The 25,029-nt window shown below is 43.3% G+C and overlaps 1 protein-coding gene across 1 annotated transcript in view; it reads right to left on the bottom strand.

Annotated features, from left to right (window-relative positions):
• Window positions 1-8,530: 8,530 nt before the first annotated feature.
• TBXAS1 (thromboxane A synthase 1) overlaps window positions 8,531-25,029 on the bottom strand; it is a 390,857-nt gene continuing 374,358 nt past the window's right edge. Inside the window, exons 11-14 of the mRNA XM_025198922.1 lie at window positions 21,631-21,719; window positions 16,856-16,993; window positions 11,633-11,795; window positions 8,531-11,085 (exon numbers count right to left, since the gene is read on the bottom strand). Coding sequence (XP_025054707.1) covers window positions 11,011-11,085; window positions 11,633-11,795; window positions 16,856-16,993; window positions 21,631-21,719 — 465 coding nt within the window. The 3' untranslated portion in view covers window positions 8,531-11,010. The remainder of the gene's footprint in view (window positions 11,086-11,632; window positions 11,796-16,855; window positions 16,994-21,630; window positions 21,720-25,029) is intronic.

Raw genomic sequence — 25,029 nt, forward strand, 5'->3', positions numbered from 1 at the left:
CTATTTCAGACAGCACAACTAAGAACTTCCCTTTCGTACATTCTTCTCATGTAGACCAAGCAATTCTGCAGTAAAGACTAATGTGGAATATAGTTTCTGTTCTGCTCCTTTCCTAGTGAAAGGAGGATCTTTAAGGTGAAGATTGTGGGGAACCAAAGGTGTACGTTGTTGGCCCTATAATTGGGACACTGTAAACTATTTTTGTTGATGTACAAGGAAGTATAGAGTTGAGTTGGGTTTGAGTCTCTCTCTCTCTCGGGGTTGTATTCATTACTGTATGGTTAACCAGAGTCAAAAGCAATCAAAGGGCTGTTGCTGAAGTAAACAGTTCCACCCTTTGTGAATGTAAGAAACAGAGACTGTGAACCTTCTGTTCACAAAGTTGTGACTTCAGAAGACAGCTGCACTTCAGAGCTCCACTCCTTTTTGGGAGGTTTTCCCTTCTCCATCTGCAATCCAATGAAAATTGCAGTCTGGATTTTTAATTACAGCCAAGAAAGTGAGGGAAGCAGGGAGAAGCATTTGTGGTGGTAAATCTCTACAAAAGTCTGCTCTGCAACGTGCCAAAAAACTACCTCCCCAAATACCCCCAAATCAAAAAACAAAAACAGAAAAACCAACAAAACAAAAAGAAAACAACAAAAACCTGACATAACCCTGAGGAAATTCTACTTATTGGTACAGTTTCTGTACTTCTGATTATTTTGTCCTCTAGTAAAAGTTGCTCACCAGAAACCAAGTGCTAAAGGTGGAAAGGAGCGAAGGGATGATAAAGATTGCTCATCCTTTTCTGCTGGTAACGTTGTCAGAGCATATACAAAATAAACTGTAGAACATAATGCTGTGCTAGCGTGCTATTTCACCAAATAGGCCCTGCTATAGCTAATAAACGAACAAGAATTAAGGATGAACCACTCAAGCTTTCCAGCACTTTCACTGTCTACATTTTTGTTCAGGTGGGAGAGAATGTATCATGGCATTTACTGGAAACTCAAGCTGGTGTGTACTTCAGTAATTAATTACTGTGATTATGGAAGTGAAATTTAACAATTCTGTCACTTGTAAATACAAGGCTACTGCTTAATCATCATTTTTCCTCTTTGAAATTGATGCAAGTGACAGCGCACATCTTTGGATTACAAGAAGTGTTCCTCCAGTCATAGCAGTTGCATTGGCTAGTTGTGTATTTCAAGTGCCTTGGAATTTCCATGTTTTAAACAAGAAAAAATTAACTGGAAGTTATTTTGAAACTCCTTTAATGTGTGAAGCTAAAATCAAATGTTTTATTATTCTCAACTATATGCCTTAGCTCTTTGACAGCTATAATGTATGACATCTTTTTTTAATGGACATTTATTAAAGCATTTTGCCTGAAAAATGGGCCAGGTTAAAGTTGTTCATTATTTATCAACTATCAGGAATTCTGCTTTAAACAGGAACACAGAGGACCATATGAGCGGACACTTGTCAGTGTATGTGGTAAGTAGCAGTTACATAATGGATATGATTTAATGCCTTTCATGAGAAAAAAGAAAAGTGTTGTATTGCATCTAGTACATGTATTGGGGAGTTGTTTGTTTGTTTGAAGTATTGCAGAATGGCCTGGCTCTATCTGCATTCTAGATGCACTTTTTTGTACTTCACAATTGTCTCCATTCACTGGTTGGTCTTCATTGGATGCATTTTTGGTGTTCAGACATTATAGAGAACATAGATTTAGCCACAACTAATAGGATAAATTCTGATCAAGATCTTTATTTATACTTGCTAGAAAGTTATGGTCAGTATTAGATCATAAAATTAAATGTTCTCATACTTGTTTAAATCCAGTCAAGTTTTTTTAAGACTCACTGAGCACGACTCCACAAGACAGTTATTGCACAGTTGACTAATTAGCTGCACAGTAAATGTCACATATCTACATATGCGCCCCTATTAGGCTGGAGTAAACTAATTTACTCTGCAGCAGGGTAGTGCTTGTATTTCTCCAGCTGTGGAGTAAAAAACTCCATAGCACTGCATGTGTAGATGCTGCCCTGGCTGGCTAGAGCATGAGGGTGCTTCAGTGTGGGGGCTGCCTGCTTGCTAGTCCTGCACTGGAGCCCCCTCCTGCCCCAGCCAGCCCCTCCACAGCACATTGAACCAGATCGGAGCAGCCCTGGGCTGGCAGGCTGATTTCCCTGCACTCCCCGCTGGGTTCCCTGCCAGCCGGGACTGCTTCAACCTGGTTCAACATGCTGCAATTCTAAATGCACTTGTAAATGCGTGCCTGGAAGCAATAAACTGGTGCGATAAGTAGCTGATGCTAATGCACAGTAGCAATGGAGCACGATCTTTTTGTGATGCTTCATGTGCAGTAGACTAATTCTACTGTGCATTAGCATGCTTTTTCTCATGGTGCTCTAACGTGCAGTAGAATTAGTCTACTGTTCATTAATCATTTTGTGTAGGTGTGCCCCGTGAGTAGTTCTGGATATTCAGCTCCTTCCTCCCTGCCTCTTTTTGCTAGTGAATAAATGGAATAGAATGCTGTGTCCGTTTTGTTTCTTCTCCCCTTCCCACTCCTGGTTTTCTAAACTTTTCTCCTGTTGGACAAGTTGTAGCAGCAAAAGGAAACCTTAGGCATTAAATTTGCCACTGTGTTTTCAAAAGCTGAGGAAACTTGTGCAGGGGGAAATGACAGGCTTTTCAGCTGACTGATTTTGCTACTTTTGCATGTTTTCTGACCTTCTAACTGCTAGAAATAGCAGTCAGCTGTACTTTGGGTTCCTAATAAACTTTTTTTTCTGTCAAGCAGTTATGAACTAGAGAAGCCTGTGTACAACTGATGCCATTGTAACTGGACTTATTTTTGTAAATTGTAATTGTAACAACCTAAGATTTAGGTTAACATTGGCTGCTTTTGAGTGATAAAAGTATCCTTTGAATATTTGGGTCAAGAGCGATTGAGCATAAGCAGTGAAACAGGAGTGGTTAGGTTACATGGGAGGAAAAATCAGGCACATTTATCTTTTTTTCCCTAGTGTGATAGTAGTGCAGCGCACAGGACAGCCAGGCAGGTTCGGATTTAAGACTGACCTGTTGTGGATATCAGACATGATGTTTTAGCTTTACAGTGATACTTTTTGCATATAGGTATTTGATAACACAGCCATATCCTAACAGTAAGCAAAATATCACTCTGGATGGGAGAGACAGTGAGCATTTTGTTTTGTGTAGCACATGTTTGACACCTGTAGCCTGGGCATGTTCTGAGAGCAGGCCATGTGGAAAGGGCAGCATTGTGATATTTTCTGGCAGCGGCTGCATTGGAAGAGGGGAATGGGATAGTCCTTTTCCAGTGGATATCAGGACACATGCATCCACATTCAGCAGATGGAAGCAAACCCAGAAGGTTGTCTCTGGCCTGAGGTTGAAAAGATCAAAAAAGTATGAAAGTGGAGATAAAAGCAATGTTGGGTGGCTCTACTTAGAGTATCTGGAGCAGCGGTGGGCAAAATGCAGCCCACGGGCCGCATGCAGCCCTCCAGGCCATTCTATCCGGCCTGTGGGGCCCCTAAAAAATTTAGAAAATTAATATTAATCTGCCCCTGGCTGCCTGTCATGTGGCCCTCAATGGCTTGCCAAAACTCAGTAAGCGACCCTCCGCCCAAAATAATTGCCTGCTCCTGATCTGGAGGCTAGATGAGTAGTTTGTGGCCAGGTAGTTATGCATCCATTTTACCAGCAAATATTCTTTGAAGCTGAACAGCAATGAGCCTGCATCTTGTTCACAAGTTTTGTACATGGTTTCCAATGTGTCTTCTTCATTTTTAAAGTAGAATGATCACTGTGATTATTTGATTGCTCACTGTCAGAAACGACTGAGGAAAATCCTGTTGATGGTTTCAAGACAATGGTGGAAAGGCAGGAAATGGAAATCTTAGAGCCTTTAATGTCTGACCAAACATTAGCAGGGCGGTGACAAAACAAGCTATATTGCTTTGTTCTATATCACTGCCTTCATTAGTTGACCTTAAACATTTTCAACCCAGGTGGTTTAAAGGCAGTGTCACCTAAAATTTAATGCTAAGCCAATATGTGACATAAAACATTTATTTTGTGAAATGACTACAGAAAACTTGCAGTGTAAAACAAGGCAAAGGAAGTAACATTTCACATTCTTAATTAAGAGTAATTTTAAGGCATCATTCCCCACTACCCCAGGAACAGCGTTTTCAAAGCAGCAGATTACAAATGTTTTCTCTCCCAACAGTTGCATAAAAGTACCATTTTTTTACATCGACAGCTCTGTGATGAGTGCAGGTATATGTATCCATTCTGGGAAGATGTTTTATGTATAAGCTTCTCCTTATCAAGTAGGCTTTGCTTGCTATCAGCTGCCTGGGAATGACTAGGACCTCTTGAAAAGTAGTTGCATGTAATCTTAAAACAGACCTGCAACCAGATTGTGGCAGACATAAATATTTGCAGTTTCTATAGAAATTATTCATGCACCACCTTCCTTGTAACTCTCGGAAATCAGAAGCTTCATGTCTCTTCAAAGGAATATGCTAAACCTGAAATACCAGCATTCACCACGAGTCATAAAGTGGTAAATTTAGCTCTTTGTTTACAAACATGAGGTCATTTATAGCTTTTATTATGTTCAGTAGGGCTCAGCAGGACCGCTTTGTCTGAGGTGCTGTGCCCAAAAGTCATACTAATAGAGCCTCTGCTACAATTGCAAACAATTTAATTATACATCCTTTTTTGTAGAGTCCATAGACCAGGGGTGGGCAAAATATGGCCCATGGAGCCCCTAAAAAATGTAGTAAATTAATATTTATTTGCCCCGGCTCCATGTCAAAGCTGACAGGATCCAGGGGCAGTAGGACCCAGAGGGAGCCCTCAGCAGGCTTGAGCAGCCCAGTCCCACCCACCCCCAGCCATTTCCCTGCTTCCTGCCCCCGCTGTGCTCCAGCACCATGTGTCTGTGGCTCCCAGTTGCATCCCCGGACCACGGAGCATGGGGCAGTGCGTGTGTGTGTTCATAGGGCGAGTCCCACACGCACACCCCACCATATACATTCACACCCCCCCTCGCTCTGCCGTACACAAACCCTAGCCACCCTCCCCACATACCCATACACCCACAGCTCCCACAAACCTATACCCACCCCCCACCATATACAAGAGTAAGGCTTCATTTTAAGCTATTGTGCAGTCACCTCTGTGTACACTACACAAACACGTGTGAATCAGGACAAAAATATTTTTTGGAGTCACATTAATGAATGTTGTAGCTGTTTGATTTTTAGAATATAATTTGGTTCGTTTCTGGTTCTGAGATGGCAAAACACCCTGCTGAAAGGATTACTTCTGGGGGGAGGGGGAGGGACTTCTGCTGGCAAAGGTCAGGGGTTAGGGGGCGGGAGTTCCAGTCACAAGATGGCAACCAGGGGCGGGGCACCTGTCAAGGGGCAGAGCTACCCATGCAGCCCTCGACTGCTTGCTAAAACTCAGTAAGCAGCCCTCTGCCCAAAATAATTGCCCACCCCTGCCATAGACCACTAAATACAGTGAGGGAGATAGGACCATTCCATACTCAGGTGTAATAAGAGAAGACGAAAACCATGTGGTGTCCATATCAGCAACTACTGTTTAAAAGGAAAGAGGTCCCTTGTACGTGGTTAGGAAGTAGGCAGCCTCTGGCCTAAAAATGTGACTGCCTTCCTATGTGTGCGCCTAAGAAAATGCTAATTGACTTTCAGAATTCTGTCTCGGGGCCTTGTTACCCCTAACGCTGCGAGCCACACGAATGTCTGGCTTAATGCTAGGTTGGAGTTTGAAGCAGTCATGCCTTTAGTCTAGAAAACTTGTCTGACTGGCCTCCTACCTACACAGCTGCATTTGCCACTAGAGGGCTGGTGAGCAGGGAGGTCCCTTCCACCCCTACTTCTCTATGCTTTGCCCGACTCTCACCCACCGCAGCAGCAGCATTCTAGACTGCAGGGAGGGGGAGGTGGCAGGTCCCTCGAGAGAGGCTGGGGGGCTGCCAGAGAAGGTCGCTGCCTCCCATTCCCACCTGCAACAGTGGAGCTGTGCTGCTAAGAGCCTGCAAGTGAAATGCCCCAGGATCTGGCTGTCCTGGGGGTGAGGGGAAGCTTTCCTCTGAGAGAATTGTGGGATAAGGATCAGGTCCTAGCCAAGGGGAGGGGTTTCCCCAAGATGGGAGGGAGGGGGCAGGGGAATAGTGACCAGAGGTATGCAGGTGCCTGCTCTGTGTCCAGTGCCTGGCTAATCCCAATGCCTGGCTTCTGTGTCAAACTAGAACCGTGGCAGCGGGGTGGCGGGGAAGTGGTGATGCTGCCTGGCACTGGGGCTTTGATTTCCCCCACCTTCCCAGCCCCATCTCTACCCCGATCGCAGCCCAGCCTGAGCCTTGGGGTTACCCGGTCTGCAGACACCCTGCCAAGCCTGCTCCCTCCACTTCTGGTTACAGGCAAATGAAAGCAGAGCCCGTTTTAAAGGCACTGATGCGGCCTGGAGGGCCTGGGCAAAGGCAGAAGCAAAGATAACACAGACTCCACAAACATATGGCACCAGGCTCCTGCCCTGTCCTTTGCTCATCTGTAATGATCAGCATGCCCAATGGGCTGCCCAGTGCTTGGCCCTCAGCTACCTCTCCATCCCAGAGACAATCATGATCAGCTTCCAGCCATGGCGTTCAGCTCTTAACATGGTTTCTAGGGGTAGGAGGGTTGCTGCCTGGGACTACTTCCCTGCACTAAGGATGCTCGCTTGTTTAGAACTGACCTGGACCTGTCATAGCCCAAAGGGAGATCTGACATTAACCTAAAAACCACTCACCTTAGAAGGGAGGGAAAGAAAGCAGCAGCAGGATGATGCCTTGCTTATATTTCCTTTTCTCAGCTTCCTTTCCTGCATGGAGAGTCCTCACCCTTCACCATAAGAATTATACCTACTACCTCCAGCATAGGTTGAAAACAATCCATTAGGTGGGAAATGTTAGCAGAAGGAGCCCGGGGCGTGAGAGCCCACAGAACAGGAGGCTGGGAGAGGGGGCCACTGCATCCTAGGATACTGGATGACTTCAGTTTGAACAGCAGAACGGCTGTGGGAGTGGCCACACAATGGAACAGGAGCAAGGTTATGTCAATTAGAGAGAATCCTTCCCTGAAGTGGCACATCTTTGAGCCTCATAACAAGTGCTTTAAAAGTGTTAACATGCAGCGAACCCAGGAGTTAAGAGCTCCAGGAGCCGCCTAAAATTACCATATAGCAAAGCCCTCAACCTGCAGCTGTGGACAGTTTCTCTGTCAAGTACTGCTGCAGATAATACCCATCCCTTCTTTACAGTCACCCTTGTGCAGCTTTGTCCGGAAATGGACAGCTGTCAAAGTGACTACTGCAGTTTTTTCATTTACCCTTTTAAAATAAAGCATTATTAGTTAAACTTGCTCTAACTTGTATTTAGAGTGGTTGGCTCAGAATAAAACACAATCCTTTAATGGACATATCCCACACCTCCTGTAATACTTATCTGATAAAGTCCCTTCAGAGAGAGTTAGGCCTTTAAAACACAATGCAATTTCAATCTTAATTGTCTTGCCATAATTCTTTTCAAATTTTAGTGAAAACATCTATCTTCTCCGCCCTCTTTAACTGTAGCATTAAGAAAACCTAGACTACTTGGCTAGCTGTAGAATGGTCTACGCAAAAGTGAATTAAAGAACACACGAGATTTTTATGCTCAATGCGTGTCCTGTTTTTAAGGGAGACCCTGCTAGCTTAAATGTGGGGGGGAAAGCAGGAAAACTTTTCTGAAGGGCAGAGGAGCAGGAGATGACCTTGGATGCTGACTTTTATATAGTCAGACAAGGTTCTTTGAGTAAATGCGATCTCTTTAATTACACCAACTCAAGTAGTTGGAAAAATTCTTAGTAACCTTTCGGGCACAAACACCCTTCGTCAAGCTGAGGAAGAGTCTACAGATGGTCTGTGCTCTTCCTGGACTTTTATATGGTAGTACATAAAATGCAGTAAAAGACAAAAACTTTGTGCTCAAGTCGAAGTAAGAGGCCTGCATCCATTATTCCAGTTTACAGGTATAATGCTCTCACCACAAAATGTAATTAGAAAAATAGTATAGCATACAAGGTAGTGTGTGTACAGTAGGTTATCTGTCGAAAAGACAAGTTAGGATTTTACTTCACTGGCAAGTTTCAACAAGTCACTAAATGCCCCACAACACAAAAAGCATAGTGGAAGTACAGACTAAATCCCTGCAACCTACAGTTACAACGGGTTCCTGTACACGCGTGGGGATGCTGCTCAATACACTGTAATTATAGCACATCGCAGCAGACTCAATTAATTGAGTGCTGAAGTGTGCTAATTAGCATGCTCCAGCAGCTTCCATGTCTCATGTATTCAGCATCCCACACTTCAATGAGCTTTAGTTAAAGTGCCCCTGCCCCCATTTTGAAGTGCGGGATGCTGAATACACGAGACACTGCAGGCGCTTTAATTAGAGTGGCTCTCGGAGCTGCTCTAATTTAAGCGCCCCCACCCCCTGAGCACATGTAAAGATGCCCTATGTGCCTAGAGTTCTAGCTAGAAGAAAATCCCATGACAAAACAGACAATTCCTGGTAAGTGTGGCCAGAGAAGAAAGCCGAACATATTCACTGCAACAGGCTCAATATACCATTGGATAATTAAACTATGGCTAAAAATTGCTGAACAGCAGCAGAGGGTTTAAGTTGATGAGTACCTTTCTGCTGCTACTGTGACAGTTCTCTGCAGGTAAGTCTGTTACATATATATCTGAGCATACCACTAAGGAATGAGACAGCATTTTCTCTGGTCTCATTATGGAAGAGTGCTTGAATCAGTGATAAGACAAGCAGAGGCAGCTGCAAACAACCCCAGGTCCCAGAGTGCCAGCATGTGGCTTCATATACTTCAACTGCCAAAAAGGGTTATTTTCAAGGATTCAAACATGGCAACTTAAGCCTGTTTTTGTTTTTTAAACAAAGTAGAGTTTTGAGATGTACTCATAAGAGTTCAGCTCAGATACTGTCTGGTGCTGAGGGGAACTCCTTTACCTCTGAGATCTTTGGCAGAGATGTCATGGAGAATTTTGTCGTGAGCTTTTTGAAATATAAAACCTTCTACACGTCCATCTTCAGAATTTCAGCCGTGGGTGCAAATGAGTCTCTGAAGCCTAAAGAAAACTGAAAACCAAAACCCCAAGTGCTTGTAAATCTGCTATTTTATCACTGCCCGTTGTCTACGTTGTTGACACCTACCTTGGTTTTGTGGTAGAACTTCCTGCAGTGACCTAGAATGGTGACTTGGCTGTTAGCTGGTCTGGGAGAGGATGAAAGCAGCATCTAGAGCAGTGGCTCCCCACCTTTTTTTTTTGCTGCAACCCTAAATCCAGGTCACAACCCCCACCACCAATTTACTCATGCCTGGTGGCACCAGCAGAGCCTGGGCTGGGCCAGGATCATGGGGGGCAGTGGCGGCGAGAGCCACGCGGACCGTGTGCCGGGAGAGCCCTGCAGGCGAGAGAGGTGAACCCCCTGTGACCCTGATTTGGGTCACGGCCCGAGGTTGGGAGCCACTGACTTAGAGAGAGCGCTGAATTAAAACTTTGCCCCAGCTGGTTCCTAGAGACATGAGAATTATAGAAAAGAAGGGCTGGAAGGGACTTCAGAAGGTCATCTACCCCAACCCCCTGCTCAAGGCAGAATCATTGCTATCCCATAACAGTGCTTCTCTAACCTACCTATGCAACCTTATCACACGACTACAATGCACACTACCCAAAACTACCCCAATGGGTCACAGGTAAAGCAAAGGGACAAGAGCTGTCAATAGCCTACCACTTAAGGGGTTTTTAAAATACTTCAGCATATTTACACAAAAGAAATATTTGCATTCTGGATACCTGGATCCCAAATCACAGGGCCTGAAGTACAAAATAGAGAACATTTGAGTGTGGTCATGTGCGCAGAATGTGAATATAGTCTCCAGGGCTGATATTCAGACAAGTTCGGTTGAGTGAAGAATGCATGTGTGAACTGACTTGCCCCTGGGGGTTGCTTCTAGCCCACAACTTTAAGCACTGACTCTGGCAGGCTCCATTGCCACTGAGCCAATGAACTGAATGGTGGTGGCGCCAGCTGAAAAGCACAGAAAGGCATCTACGGATGGTGTAGCAGACTGCTACACCAGCCACTTCAGCTCAACCTTGAAATTCCCTCCCTCTTCTGACCATTTTAAATTCAGTAGCAAATCAGGTGCTACATCATGCTTTGGTCTGATTTTGGTTATAAGAACTTATTTAAGCAATGTCAAATGGTGTCTTATCCATCATACACTAAAGTTGAATGAAATGTGCAAACCTTTAATATAAATACCTCAATGTATTTTACAAAGGGCAGAATGCATTATCATCTTCATTCTACAGAGATGCAGGTATTAAAGCACCCTGGAAAATGATTTGTTCTCTGTTCTTTGGCAGCGTCTGGAATAGGATCTAAGTTCACCTGATTCCTGTTCCTGTTCTAAAACCAGCAGACAAAGTGCTGCCTCTCAAGGTTTGTCTAGACTAGGAGTTCGTGCACATCATAAAAGCCTGGTATAGGCAAGATGACATACTCTTTTAGCATATACGAAGGCCTGGACAAAACCTTGTGTAAATAAAGGAAGTGTATGATCTATAAGACCAGTGAAGAATAAGGAGTTTTTGCAGAGACTATTCACAGTAATATACCTGGGTAAAAATTTAAAAGCTCGCAAATGGCTTAGGTGACTAAGTTCCATTAAAAGTCAGTGGGATTCAGACTGATTTTTTTTTTTATGTTCCCATTTACTTTCAAGACAACTTAGTGTCCTAAATCAGTTAAGTGTGGTTTTGAAAATGTTATTTCCAATCCATCCAAGCCGGTGAACAAGAGACTTGTGCTGTGAATGTTTCCCGAATGGAGATGTTACTTTATCGAGGTACTATCTTAATGTAGACTCCATTTTTGGGTCCTAAAGTAGCTATAGATTTCAGCTGCAAAGGAATCTGAAAGAGAAAATAAATTGCACCTTTTGAACACTTAATGCGCATGTGTAAAACTTCCACAAGTTCAAAATGACAAAGTTTCCCTTCCTAGAATTAGTTTGTATAGGGATTATTCTAGCAATTGTAGAAAGTCCTTATTATAGTCAGCAGTTAGCAGCATAATGTTAAATATAATTTATGAATAGAGACTTGAGACAATGACTATTGGTGCATTGTATAAATAGCATAGAAAAAGCTCTTTAGAACTGCTGAAGATATAGCACTTGTCATATTTAGTAACATGCATATACTGAAGTACCCGTCTATTTAAAAAGACAGATACACACATGTTGATAGCACAATTTGCCATTGATACTACACTGCTTTGGGCCATCTGCAGATCTGGACTGCAGGGTGCAGACAATTTTGTTTTGATTAAAAACATAATAAATTATAAAAACGCTGTTTTGGTTAAAATAGTGCAACTCAGACTGGCATTTTTATTGCCTGAAGCCACACCAGTGTTCCTCAACACAAGTGCTTCCCTTAAACCTTCATCTGTACAAACCTGGGTCTCTGGACACGTTTCAAATTTGAACTTCTGCAAGATCCGCAGCAGGGTCATCTTTGTCTCCAGCAAACCCATCCTCAAACCAATGCAGCTGCGAGGACCTGCCCCAAATGGGAGGTATGCAAAGGTGTGGCGGTGCTTCTTGGCTTCTGCTGTAAACCTGCAAGGTGGAACAATTGGAAACCAGATAAAGAAATGTGTTTTTTACTGAGCTTGATTTTAAATACTGTCTGAGGTCAATGGTTAGTAGCAGCAGATTATGCTCCTTCCCACTGATGCCCTAACATGTCCTTTGTTAAGTGCTAGTTCCTATTCCCAGATAGACTAGCTGTATTTTTCTGTTTTAATCAGGTCATTACAGATACTTTAAACATTTGTCTAAGGAATGGAAGCTACTGAATACTACTTCAGGCCTCAAATTTAGACCCCATGCATAGATGAATAAAGACCTTGCAGCTGACAAAAGCTAAGAAAATAACAAATTTTAACTTAGAATAAAGAACAACACGTGCCTCACCAAAGCAAAACCAGTGTGATCTGGGACAGCCCAACTTGGATGATCTTCAGGACCCATGCTGAGAAACTAAGCAACCTCACATCCTAAGCTTGTTGCCATAGCATTTGGAGTCATGGAGGAGAAAAAAAACCTATGCAAGGGAAGTTAAATTAAACAGCATTCATTGCAGATGCTTGCAACAGACACTCCGAGTAGACTGGACTAACCAGACAATTAACAAATGTTGAAGTATGAGAAGAGATGCAATCACAAGCAGTGGACTTACCTCAGCTGTGTCCTGAGAGTGCTGGATAATGGGCTACCCAAACAGGCCAGGTTTTGTTAGTCTGAAGGCAAAAGGAAGCCAGCCTGACCTAGAGGGCCCTCTGCAGCACCATGGACTTCTCTTCCAGAACAGGTCTGCCCCAAAGCCAGCTTAGCCATATATAGCTGGGGAACTGCCACTGGCGCATAAGGGAAACTATGGAGCCCCTTCGCATATATATACAAGGGTTTATGATAGCTGCTGCCCCTGTACTTGAGGGCTGCAAAGGTCCAGAGACAGGTGATGAATGTAGTAGGACTTAAATGTGGTGAGAGATTTGCACAGCTATTTTAACACAATACTTATTGAGCTTCTTGCTTTAGAAGCAAGAAGGTTTTTTGATGCATTGTCTCTATTAACAGTAGTATCTAGACACTAGGGGTGCCTATACACAAGCAGGGAGGCTGCTCCAACAGGCTGTAATTCTGATTTCATAGACTTCATAGACATTAGGGCTGGAAGGGACCTCGGAAGATCATCGAGTCCAGCCCCCTGCCCAAAGGGCAGGAAGTCAGCTGGGGTCATAGGATCCCAGCAAGATAAGCATCCAGTTTGCTCTTGAAGGTGTTCAATGTAGGTGCTTGAACCACCTCCGGTGGCAGGCTGTTCCAGACCTTGGGGGCTCGGACAGTAAAGAAATTCTTCCTTATGTCCAGCCTGAAACGGTCTTGTAGTGACCATTCGACCTAGTCGTCATCCCTTGGGGAACTCTGGTGAACAAACATTCCCCCAGATACTGGTGGTCACCCCTCATAAACTTATAGGTGGCCATCAGATCACCCCTGAGCCTGCGCTTTTCCAGGCTAAAGAGCCCCAGGGCTCTCAGCCTGTCATCGTAGGGTCTGCTTCCCTGACCTCTGATCACGCGCGTGGCTCTTCTCTGGACTCTCTCAAGCTTCTCCACATCCTTTTTGAATTGTGGAGCCCAAAACTGAATGCAGTACTCCAGCCGCGGCCTCACGAAGACCGAGTACAAGGGGAGAATGACGTCCCGGGATTTGCTTGAGAAGCATCTATGGATGCAAGCCAGCATTTTGGTCGCTTTACTAGCCACAGCATCGCATTGCAGGCTCATGTTCATCTTGTGGTCAGTGATGACCCCCAAGTCTCTTTCTTCCTTAGTGCTAGCCAACATAGCACTGCCGAGCCTATAAGGATGCTGTGGGTTTTTCTTCCCAAGGTGGAGAACCTTGCATTTATCGGCATTGAACACCATCAGATTCTCGTCCGCCCACTTGCTGAGCCTGTCCAGGTCAGCCTGGATCACCCGCCTGTCTTCTGGTGTGGATGCTTTGTCCCTTGATTAATCAAGTCCGCTGGAGCATGGCAATTACCGTGCTCCAGTAGCCTCCCACGTCTCATGTATCAGCATCTCTGCACTTCAAAATGGCAGTGAGGGTGCTTTATCTAAAGCTTGTTCGATAAGCTTTAGACAAAGTGCCCTCGCCACCATTTTGAAGTGTGGGGCCACTGATACATGAGATGCTCCAGGTGCTTTAATTAGAGTGGCTCTCAAAGCCACTCTAATTAAAGTGCCCTCTTCCCTTCCCCAAACTCCTGGAGCACATGTATAAATACCCTAGAGGCCCTTAAATGAGATCAGGACCCTACTATACTAAGCACTGTACACAGTAAGAAAAAAGTCTTGTGTCAAGATGAAAAGGACTTGAAAGCGGTAACCAGAATTATGGCATCCGTAGTAAAAAGTGGCTAGTACTCCCATTTTGGAGATGCCCCATAATTTAAGAGCAAAAGGACTAAGTAAATTTAGAGTAAGTAAATTCAGTTTTAGGCCATGTTATCATCCTGGGGTTAGCTCACCAGGAGAAAGACCAGAAAGTCAAAACTGTAGCTGCAGTTTTTTAAAAAAGAGCAGGCTAATTTTATGACCACAACAACTAGCGCAGTCTAAGATGAGAGTGCGAGTAATTACAACTCCTGCCTCAGAGAGAAGGTCAAGAAGAAATTCACGGCAGCTTTGACAACCACAGCACTGCAGTCAAAACTAATATAGTCACCATCCTCGATTCCTCCGCAAACCCATACTTCCCTTTTAACCCATCGCCTATACACTGCCAGAGTGTGGGTGATAAGATTACAGCATCCAACAGCCAATGAGGGTGCAGACAGAAGTGCAGCTCCCCGCTGTAACTGAGCATTTTGCAGGAAACATTCTAAGTTGCAATGATCCCCTGGAACAAACAGAAGTTCACTCTTGGTTCCAGGGGAATCTAGCTACTGGGCTGCCAGCCTGCAGCCAGCATCCCCTAGCAACAGCCCCTCCTCCCTGTAAGACCGCAAATTTTTCAGAACGGGAGGGGGGAAAGGGAGCAGAAAGAGCTCCTTGGGGTTCCCCTGCTGGTGCTGGAGGGTGGGATGTGTGAACTGGAGCTTCTCCACCTTGGGAAGGCTCCAATACACCTGGCCTACCCTCTAACAGGGGCTGAAAAAGACTCAGACTCCCTTCATTCCCTTTCCCACCTCCCATTCTGAAAACACTGACAGCCTGGCAGTGCGGACAGAAGTCACAGAAGATGCTCTGTGTTGAAACATCTTCATCTGACCCCTCATGCAATGAGGGTTGAGATTTTCACCTGATCAGCCATTTTTGAAGCTGTCTGCAGTCATGCACTTGTATTTGGTCATGGCTGTACACAACTTTCTGCAGCCAAATTGTCAAAAATTGTCATTTATGTCTGTGCTCTAAAAGACCCAACCATCACTGTTGTGCAAAATTTGCCAGTAAAGACCACGTAGCTATCCTTGACAGTATATCACAACATGGTGTTTCTTGGGTCCCTAACTTGGTGCTGCCTCTCTTGATGGGCTCAACTGCATAAAGCAAAAAACTAGCATAGATCATAGGCAGTGCTTTTGTGCAAGATCCCTTAAAATAGTTATGTTAGTTCTTCTAAACCAGAGTCAAGATTTTTGCATTACACCACGGTGTTTGTGAGGCAACTACCTTTTTCCAGTAGAGTTTTCACAAAGTGGCCACTTAACACAGATCTGAGCAGTGGTGTCCACAAAACAAGACTGTACTTTGCACAGCACTTGATTTGGTAAAATTCTGTGAGCACTTTTTGTTTGCTAAAATTGGCTTGGGAGTAGTATAGTCCACATGCAGTTACATAAGCAGGTCTCAGTTTAGACCAAGAGGCCTAGTTAAGACTAAGTGAGAAAAGCTTTTTGTGGTAGCCTGTCCTGCTAGGCCAGGGCTGCCAACCCAGTACTTTTTAAAAAATGATAAACTGCAAACTTTTTACTGACAACCAAACTTTTTTAGTGACATATGTTTTGCATAATGTAAATATAACCCCTCTGCCAGCCCCTACGTGGCAGTGGTTAGATGGAGGGGTTCAAATTTAGGGGTTTAACATCAACCATATTAAAACAAAAATTATTGTCACTAAAAAGTTTACAGACTGTAAGTAAAAAAACCTACCTTCAAGGAAAGCAGCTGTCAGAGTTAGGGGACAGCCAGAGGAGAGGGATACAGCAGCATCATATGGTTAGGCAGAGAGGAAAGGGCTATGCAGGCTCATGTGAGCCACAAAGTCCTGACCAGAGTTCCCTGCAAGGTTCTACCCTGCTCAGATACTGGGCGATGCTGCCGTGCTCTATCTGCCCATCAGACTACTTGCTTAGCATGTTTACTGTCTGCTCCAGTTTTTTTTATGGACTCCACAGACATATGTTTTTTGCCCTATTTTTGATGGGCTGCCTGTACATTTATGGACAGTTGGAAGCCCTATGCTAATAAGACGGAAGAGTTTAGAATCCTATAATGATCTCGAATCATACCTTGACTTCAGCAATTGCTGAGCACATAACCCCCAAGACTAGTCTGACATGAGGCCTGCTCTGAAAGAGCCTTAGGCTGGCAGGGGATTCTGGATTGTTACGTGCAGATGAATAGCAGGGACAGTTTATCTTGCTTGAGAATTTCTGTATATACGAGTGATATAAACAACAGCATTTGATCTGAAATAAGTTATATTGATGCCAGGGAGGCGATTACAGATGCATCCTTTTTAGGATGGACATCTATAGCCACCTAGTATAGTGGCATCATTCAATGGAAATGATGCTGGATGTGATCTAAACTCTCAACTGGGGGTAGCTAAAGCTCATCCCAGGCCAACAGCTGATTATTGTGGTTATGCTGGACACAGGAATTATGAAGTGAAACCAGGTGCTCAGCATGTCTGTCTGACTACTGATACCTAAAAGACATTTCCACTGCCTGTCATAGGAGTACTGGGAACGAATTGCTTATACCCACAGTGCTCCTCCTTATTCATCTGATAGGAAACATCATCTGAAGCAGGGCTTTAGGTTAAATGAGTGTAAATAATATCAATGCTGCACAAGAGAAAAACATGTTTTCCCCACCTACCTCTCAGGGATGAACTTCTCAGGTTCTGGCCACAACTCAGGGTTATAATGGAGGTATCCAACTGCAGTTTCCACAACTACCCCAGCTGGAATTCGCTGTCCCATAACTACGCAATCCTTTGAGGCTTCCCGAGTAAATCTGCAACAATAAATGCAGGCTGAACATTAAAGATAAAAATGCAGGGCCAAGGTGTTGGAATCAGCCATAGAACAGTACAATGCTAAGATAGCATTCCATAAAAATTAAAAAATATCCTCCCTGCCACAGAGTCAAGTTCATACTCTTGAACACTAAAATCATCTTCGCTACAGAGATTGTGATCTTTTCAGGGTCAAAGTGCTTTCACTTGCTCTACCAGCAGTTAGAATCTGGTCCCCCTACCACACTTCTCCGTCCATCAGTGGTGACCATTATGAGACCCAATCCTTAACTGTTTGGACAAATATTGTTCATGTTTGGTGTCTGTCTCATGCTGAACCTTTTGGAAAATTACAGCCAAAATCATTTGGTCATTTTTGAGCATGAGGCCAGGGAAAAAGTCAAGCACTCAGAAGTTAGGAAACACCAAACTGAGGTTGCCTTTGCAACCTTTATTTGGCTTCTTTATGCATGTGCATTCTGATGGATTCTCTAATGTTGTGATCCCTTACCAGCCTTTCCTTGGACATTTGCCCCATTCACTGCACACAAAGGGTATATGTTAGATACAAATCAGAGGCAGGGGGTAAAGGAGTCTGTTGTCTGTAGTGGCTCTGCCTCATTCATTACAATGTTGGAAAGTATGTAGTGACTGAGGCAGGGGTACCTGAAAGAAAAAGAACGGTGCTATGGTAAAGGCAGTCCTGGAGAGCCACTACCCTTCTGCCCTGGAGTTCCCATGAGATATTAAGAAAACCCTAAAGCAAACTTCTCCCTTGCAATCACTTGTGTGTTTCTCACAAGTGCCTGACTTGAGATGCTTGATTTGCAGGAGTGCTGAGCTGTAGTTGGTGGGAGCTGTGCTTAGAGCCGAGACAACGCTATCCAGTGCAACCATGCCAAAAAATCAGGTCCCAATTGTCTCAAGTTGGACACACACAATTGGTGGATACTTTTGAGCTTACGTTCTCTGTGCTTCAGTGGTGTGAAAATAAATACATTGATATCTGTGAAACTTTCAGATACCACAGTGATGAGCATCACTGAAGTGCCCATGAGGAAATTAATAACTCTGTATTGCTACGGTGACGGTCATAGCGTCATGTATAGATGTGCCCTTTGAGTGCTTGATTTTGCCACTATAATGAGGATCTTTACATGTCGGTGTTTCTTTTTTGCAAGTGTAAGTGTAATTCAGTATGTATATTGCCAGGGCATCCAGAGATTCCAGTGCTAACTGCAGTTCCCAGAGTGCACTGGTATCACCTGGTGGCTGTTAGGGAGCCTGTCTGTGAAATGAGTTTGCCATTAAATAGTCACTGGAAAGCCCAGAAACCACTACACCTACCTTCCTTGTTAAAGGGAAAAGAAGGTATTTATCTTTTAAAGACACTTGGCTAGAAAGTCAGAACATTGGGCTTAATTCTTATTTTTGTCATAAACTCTAGTGTGACTTTGAAAGTCACATGAGCTTTTTGGAAAAAAGCCCCAGTCCTGCTCACTTTTAAGCACTGAAAACTTAAGGGTAAAATTTTCAAGAGTGCCAGGGGTTTTGAAGTCAGTTTTGAAGATGGGATTTGGAGACCTTTAAAAACATCTGTGATCTCTCAGTGCTCCCCACTCCAAAACGGGAGCAGTGCTTCCTGTTTCTCACACTTGTCTGCCTTGTCTGTTTAGTCTGGGAGCACTACAGGATAAAGAATGTTTTTACTGGGAGTTTTTACTGCGCTGAACACAATGGGACCACGATCTCCATTTGGGCCTGGATGTGCTACAGTAAAAGATGATTGGTCCCAGCAGACATGAAGGACTGCCTAGACTCTGGAGGCTGACTGGTTCCCTCACTCCTAAGAAGCACTGCCTCCAGATCAGTAGTGAGCTCAGTATTGGAGGTGACACAAAAGACCTTGTACTGCTGCTGCCTGCCTTGGATCTATTTAGTGAACACACAGAAGATTTTGGTCTCCAAGGACTCCTATACATTTGCAGGGAGGCTGCTCTGAGACACTGTAATTCCAGCACATCGGAGCAGACTTCATTAAATTGATTCTGTTGGAGTGTGGAAATGAACATGCTCCATCAGCCTCCAGCGTCATGTGTATCAGCATCCCCACGCTGAAAAATGGCAAGGTGGCTTTAAGGTTTAAAGCACTCCATCGCCATTTTTCAGTGTGGGACCGCTGATACATGTGATGCTCCAGGTGCTTTTTAAGTACTGGAGCTCCAAGAGCACCTTCCTCCCCCGCCACCTCCCAGAGCACGTCTATAAGGCTGTCAGTTTGGCACCAAGGCATTACACTTTTGTGCTCTCTCTCACACACACACATAAAAATGGTAATCCAGAATTATAAACCTGGTGGAAAATACTGAAATATTAAAAGGACATTTTCAAGTCATCCCTTCTCACTCTAAGGTGAATACGATGTGTGTGAAGGGCACCGCATCAGCAGTTCTACACAACAAACTTCCCTGTTTAGTTGTCTTGTTTTTAAATCACTCTCATTTATAGCTATTGAATTTTCTTAATTTTATTCTATTTTGAGATACAAGTTTTTATTATTGTCTTATCATGTTAGCATCATTCTGATGCACTGAGCTTTTTCTATTAATTCAGTAACCATCAGAGTAAAAGCCAGATCAATATATAGCACAAATGACACCAACAGGAGCTTCAAAACATCTTCACTCTATTCTGATATTGTTTTCCATTTGACAAACATTGATTCTTAGCATTTCCTATGGAGCTGAAATTTAAATGTCCCTTATGGCAACCTGGCACAACAATTTACAATTACATATTATACCCCTCAGAGTAAAAACACAAATATTGTCATTTATGAACAAGCATAATTAATTTGAATCCCTATGCAACTCCACAAAAGAGCATGGAAAATCCTGACCTCACAGCTTCATGAGTTACTAAAAAGTGTTTGGATTTTCAGCTGTTTTCTTTTTAGGTATTTGTAACGGCAGGATGAGATTTCCAAAAGCACTGGACATTGGTTTCCCACTGAAATCAAGGAATTTTTGCCACTGGCCTCAAATGAAGGAGAGTGACCAATACTGAAGGCTTTTAGAAATACCCTCTTAAATTTATGCTTCTGTTCTATTACAGCTTTGAGATGTTAATTTATTTATTTCTTCCCTCCCCTTACTCCCCACTTCATAAACCAATGCTTTTAGGTTCACTGTTTTCATTTAGGGAAATTGGATGCATCTACATCAGACGTTGACTGCTCAGTAGTCATTATTACATGGCAGAAAGCATGATGCAATGCTACTGTGCAGTAATAACAAACTACTGTGCAGTCAGTGTCACCTAAAAGCTGTTCAGCAATGCTACTGCTCAGTAACTCCAGCTACTATGCCGTCATAATGTACTTGTTTAAACAAATACTAAATGACTGCACAGTGACGACTGCATAGTCAGCATCTCATGTAGATATGGCCATTAAGTATCAACAAAGGAAAAGGTTTTTAAACCTAATGGAGTCACAAAAACTAAATACAACAATAGTGCACTATGGGCACATCTACATGTGAAATTAATGCACCTGAAAATGCACCTGTGCAGAAAATTTAAGTGCATTAAATTGGGCCCCCGCACACATTTGAATGTGCACCAGTTGGGAGCAAATTTGCTTCTGACAGGAGCAGTTCAGTTTAGGGCCACTCCTGTCCTGCTGTACCCCCCTGCAGCAGCCGGGGGAGCTCTAGGCTCAGATGCCAGCTCCAGCCTGGCAGGAGGCACAGGGGCTGGTCCCAATCTCCAAGGGGCGGACCCATCCCAATATCCACGTGGCTGGGAGGCAGCTGCCCAGCAGCCAGGACACCTCTCCCAGGTATGTGAAGATCAGGACCCATCCTGATCTCCTCATAGCTGGGAGGCACTGTCCTGCTGAGCAAGGACAGCTCTTCCTGTCCCCTGTGGCCCCCCACTGCCTAGGCTGACCGGGTACAATTTGCTCCCAGTTAGCATCTACACGTGCACTTCGGCACATTAATTTATTGTGCCAATTTCTAGTACCTGTATCTTCAGGCACTAGAAAACGGCGCATTAGACTAATTTACTGTGAAGTAATTGCTGTGCACATGTAGATGCCAATGTTTTACTGTGCATTAGATTAGTCTAATGCACTGTAAAGTGTTTTGTGTAGACGCATCTTATTAATGCAGAACAGGTTAGAACAGAATTAGCCATACACATAGTACAATGCAGCTTTTTGAATGTGGCGAAGTGACATGCACAATCTTCAGAAGATCAGGGCTTTTAATACATTTCAGGGTAACTGGCGTACTGAGAGAATGGACTAGGAAAGTCTACACTCCAGAATTACTGAAGCCTGGAACACAATAAAGAAAAGCCAGATGACATTCGAAGTTCATTCTGCTTCATATAGACCATATCCCCTGATCTCAGGGACCTGAAGAGTGGTGAAAGGGACTCCTTGCCAGCAGGCTTTGAAATTTTGCATTAGATAAACTGGCAGCCTTTCACTGGGCCACACACAATCTCTCGCAAGTACCTGAGCTGTATTGCTGTTTGCATGGAAACCAAGAGTCTGGCTTCCAAACAGAAATTTCTATCATGTTTAAGTAATGACTTACTCTATGGAAGACAGAGGCAAAACACATACCTGAATGCAGGGGGATACATGCGCAAGGTCTCTGCAATCACCATATCCAGGTAAGCAAGTTCTTGCACATTTTGGTAGTCAGGGACATCCTAGAAAGAAGGAAAGGAGGGAAGAAGTGCTTGTTAACTTTCCTCACATTTAAGTGACTGGTATTAGATTTTCCCAGGCAATGGGTTTCTATTTGCTTGTAAGTCATCTGTATTTTGCTGGGTAATTTTCCCATCTAAAATAATAAGTAAAAAACATATAAAAATACAGAAATGTTGGTTGTAAATAAATAAATGTATAGCATATCCCTAGCCATGGAATGTGCTACAGCTACACAGTTAAACAGAATAATGAATCCACATATTGGAAGTTATTAAAGCAGAGAAAACAAATATTAAGATCCCAAACAAAGTGATGTTCTTTTTAAATATAAACTGCCGTTTGCATGAAGACTTTGTTAGATGGTGAGCATCCCTAGCCACAAATATTTTTGCTTAGAAACTGTGGATCCTTCCCCTTTTGTACTTGGAAAAGGCTCAGAAAGCAACAGAAAAATGCTGGAGCTGCAACATCTGGAGATGCCACGAGGGGGACCCTTTTGCATCAGAGAATGGTTTGGCAAGGCAAATTTAATTATGGCAAGGTGGAGGATTTGAGGAAAGGCCAAACAAAGGTACCACCAGGATGCCTTTTTGACAAAATCCAGCAGCAGCAGGAACTGCTGCTACTGGCAGTAGGTTGTAGTAGTAAGTGACTAGCTGTAGGGAGAGATCTGTTCCCTCCCACAATGAACCCTTGTGGAAAGCCAGGACATTTGATCCTTGGGTAGCAAACTACAATTTGGCTCACATGGATGTAACCCTGCAAGCATCCAGAACAGTTTACCATTGACAAAGGATGCCAGAAAGATACAAGCAACAACCCCAGAAAGATACAAAACTTATTCCGCCTCCAAGGGGCTTATGTTTGGAGAAGCAACAAATCCTGGAAAATGATAAGGAGAGCTGTGTGACAAGTAACAAAGTTAATTCCCCTCAGCCTGACACACACAAATGCAGTGCTCACAATTTTGCTCACCATTTTTCTTAGAAAACTAAAAGAGGCTGCTTATGTAATTATTCAATTTTCTCAGCAGAGAGCAGCAAAAGCTCATCTAAGAACCTTCCTAGCAAAGCAGAGTTCCTTTCAAATTAAAGGCTCTCCCCAAAGCTGACCTGGCATAAATCAGAGGGAGGCATCTTACTTCGGACCAGACTGAACCTCTTATAAAGTTTTGGGTCCTGTGCAGTTCACAAAAGGGACTGTTCTTTATTTATTCCATCAGTTTTCATGTATAATGCATATTTTATTGAATTGTCATGTAAAAACATATGGTACATACAGAAAATACTAAGCAGAGAAAAATTCCAGATGGCTTGCAGAAATGTACAACAGAATGTGGATACACAGCGAGGTTAGACTGTCGCTTTCATTCAGAGCCGAGATCCCAGGTGCCACACTAACTCATCTTTTCTAGGAGTGATACAGGTAAGGTTTCTTCTCATTTCTCAATTTGAATAGTGGAGGCAGAGAAACAAAGTAATTTATTCTAATCAACGCCGGGCCCAATTAAGGGCCACTCATCTCTCAAGTTGAGAGGTTTCATTACTAGAGATTACACAATGCATTTTGTTATTTATTTCAGCAATAGTTACCTACTGCCATTATTTGTATTAGACTCCACAGACTCCAACCAAGATTGTAGAGCCCCTTTGTGTTGTGTGTTAGGCTATCGTAAGATAAGTATTGATCATTTATATAGACAAGGCAAAATACAGCGTGGAGGAAAGAAGTATTACTACCCTCAACTAACAGATGAGGAACTGAGGCTTAAGGAGGCAACATGACTTTCCCAAGGTTACATATGGAGTCTGTAGTGGAGCTGGAATCCAATGTTCTTTTCACATTGTTCAGTATTTCTTCAATATTTATGTAATCGCTCTCAGCTTATTCCTACACTCGGCACGTTTAAATCATCCCCTGATTTCACTGAAACTTTGGGCAAATGAAATCCTTACATAAGGCCCCTGGAGAGAAAATGGCAGAGCCAAGATGGGAACTTAGTGAATCCTGACTTCCAGAAACCATGCTCAGTCTGTTGGACCACAGTGCTTCTCTTGGAAGCCCTTTACCTAACTCCATAGTGGTTCATTAAGATAATTATAAGGTAACTTGATATAACAAGTCATCATTAACTCACACCATGCAACAACAAAAAATAAAACATTACATTATGGGAGCTTTTATTAGCTACTTCAAACAACCTCAACTTCTTGAGGGAGTTAACAGTTTAGAAAACAAAATAAGGAAACACAAACAATATTTTCTGTGTCAGAAAACTGCTTTTGCTTACATAAATAAAAAGGGCAGAGGAGTGAGCTCAGCTTTCACTGGCATGGCAGAGACCTCAGGGAATTCACATATCTGCTGCTCCTTAATTGTTGGCATGCCCATATTTCTAATGTCAAAGCAGCCAAACCAACTCCAGTGCCTGGTGGCAAGGGCTAAGCCTGGATGGTGCATAGGACACAACAAACTTAAAGCAAATATTTTCCATTTGTTTTTTTCCCCACTCCTTCTGTTCCGAATACCCCTTCAGCTCAATGCATTTCAAAGGAGCTAAAATATGCTTTTCTCCCCCTATATCACTGTTTTGTGTTTATAGCTCTCACCTGTTGGTAGGTAGGCCTGAGAGGGTGAGGGTTTGTTGTGCAAAGATGCCCTTGTAAAAAAAAATCTGTATATTTATTGTTGCTCAGTGCTGGGGAAATTTTAGTTCAGAAATAGATTCCTTTCTGTATAAGGCAGAAAAAACAGGAGGCTTCACACATGTAATAAAACACCCAATATTTTAATTTTGTGACCACTGCGCCTTACACAGAAATTTACCATATTTATCCCACAGTGTTTCTATATTTTTTTTCTTACTGACTTAAAGGTGAAATGGCAGTGGCAACCACTTTGTTATTTTTTGGCATATTCAAAGGCCTGTTTTTCAGATTTATGGACACACATTCAGCATTTTTTTTCTTGGATCATTCAGCTGCCTTCAGAGATCCAGAAAGTGCCAGATTCACCAGACACAAAAAGGAAAAAAACTAGGAAGGGGGGACCACTGGGTAGGGCAGTATCCTAAGATCCCAGAAAACTGGGCTCAAATCTGGACGCTAGCCTTCTGTGTGACTCTTGCCCTATGACAGTTGCCTATAGAGAAAATGGGAGTATTAAATTCCCTGTGAGGATAAAATTGAGTAATAATAATGATGAAGTGCTCAGCCAACTACAGTGATGAGGGCTGTGTCAGTACTGAGATCAGTAACACATTGGGGCATTAATGTGATATAAGATTCTGATCCTGAAAGCCTGACTCCT

Source organism: Alligator sinensis, unplaced genomic scaffold (genome assembly GCF_000455745.1).
Source record: "Alligator sinensis unplaced genomic scaffold, ASM45574v1 scaffold74_2, whole genome shotgun sequence".
Lineage (NCBI taxonomy): Eukaryota > Metazoa > Chordata > Crocodylia > Alligatoridae > Alligator > Alligator sinensis.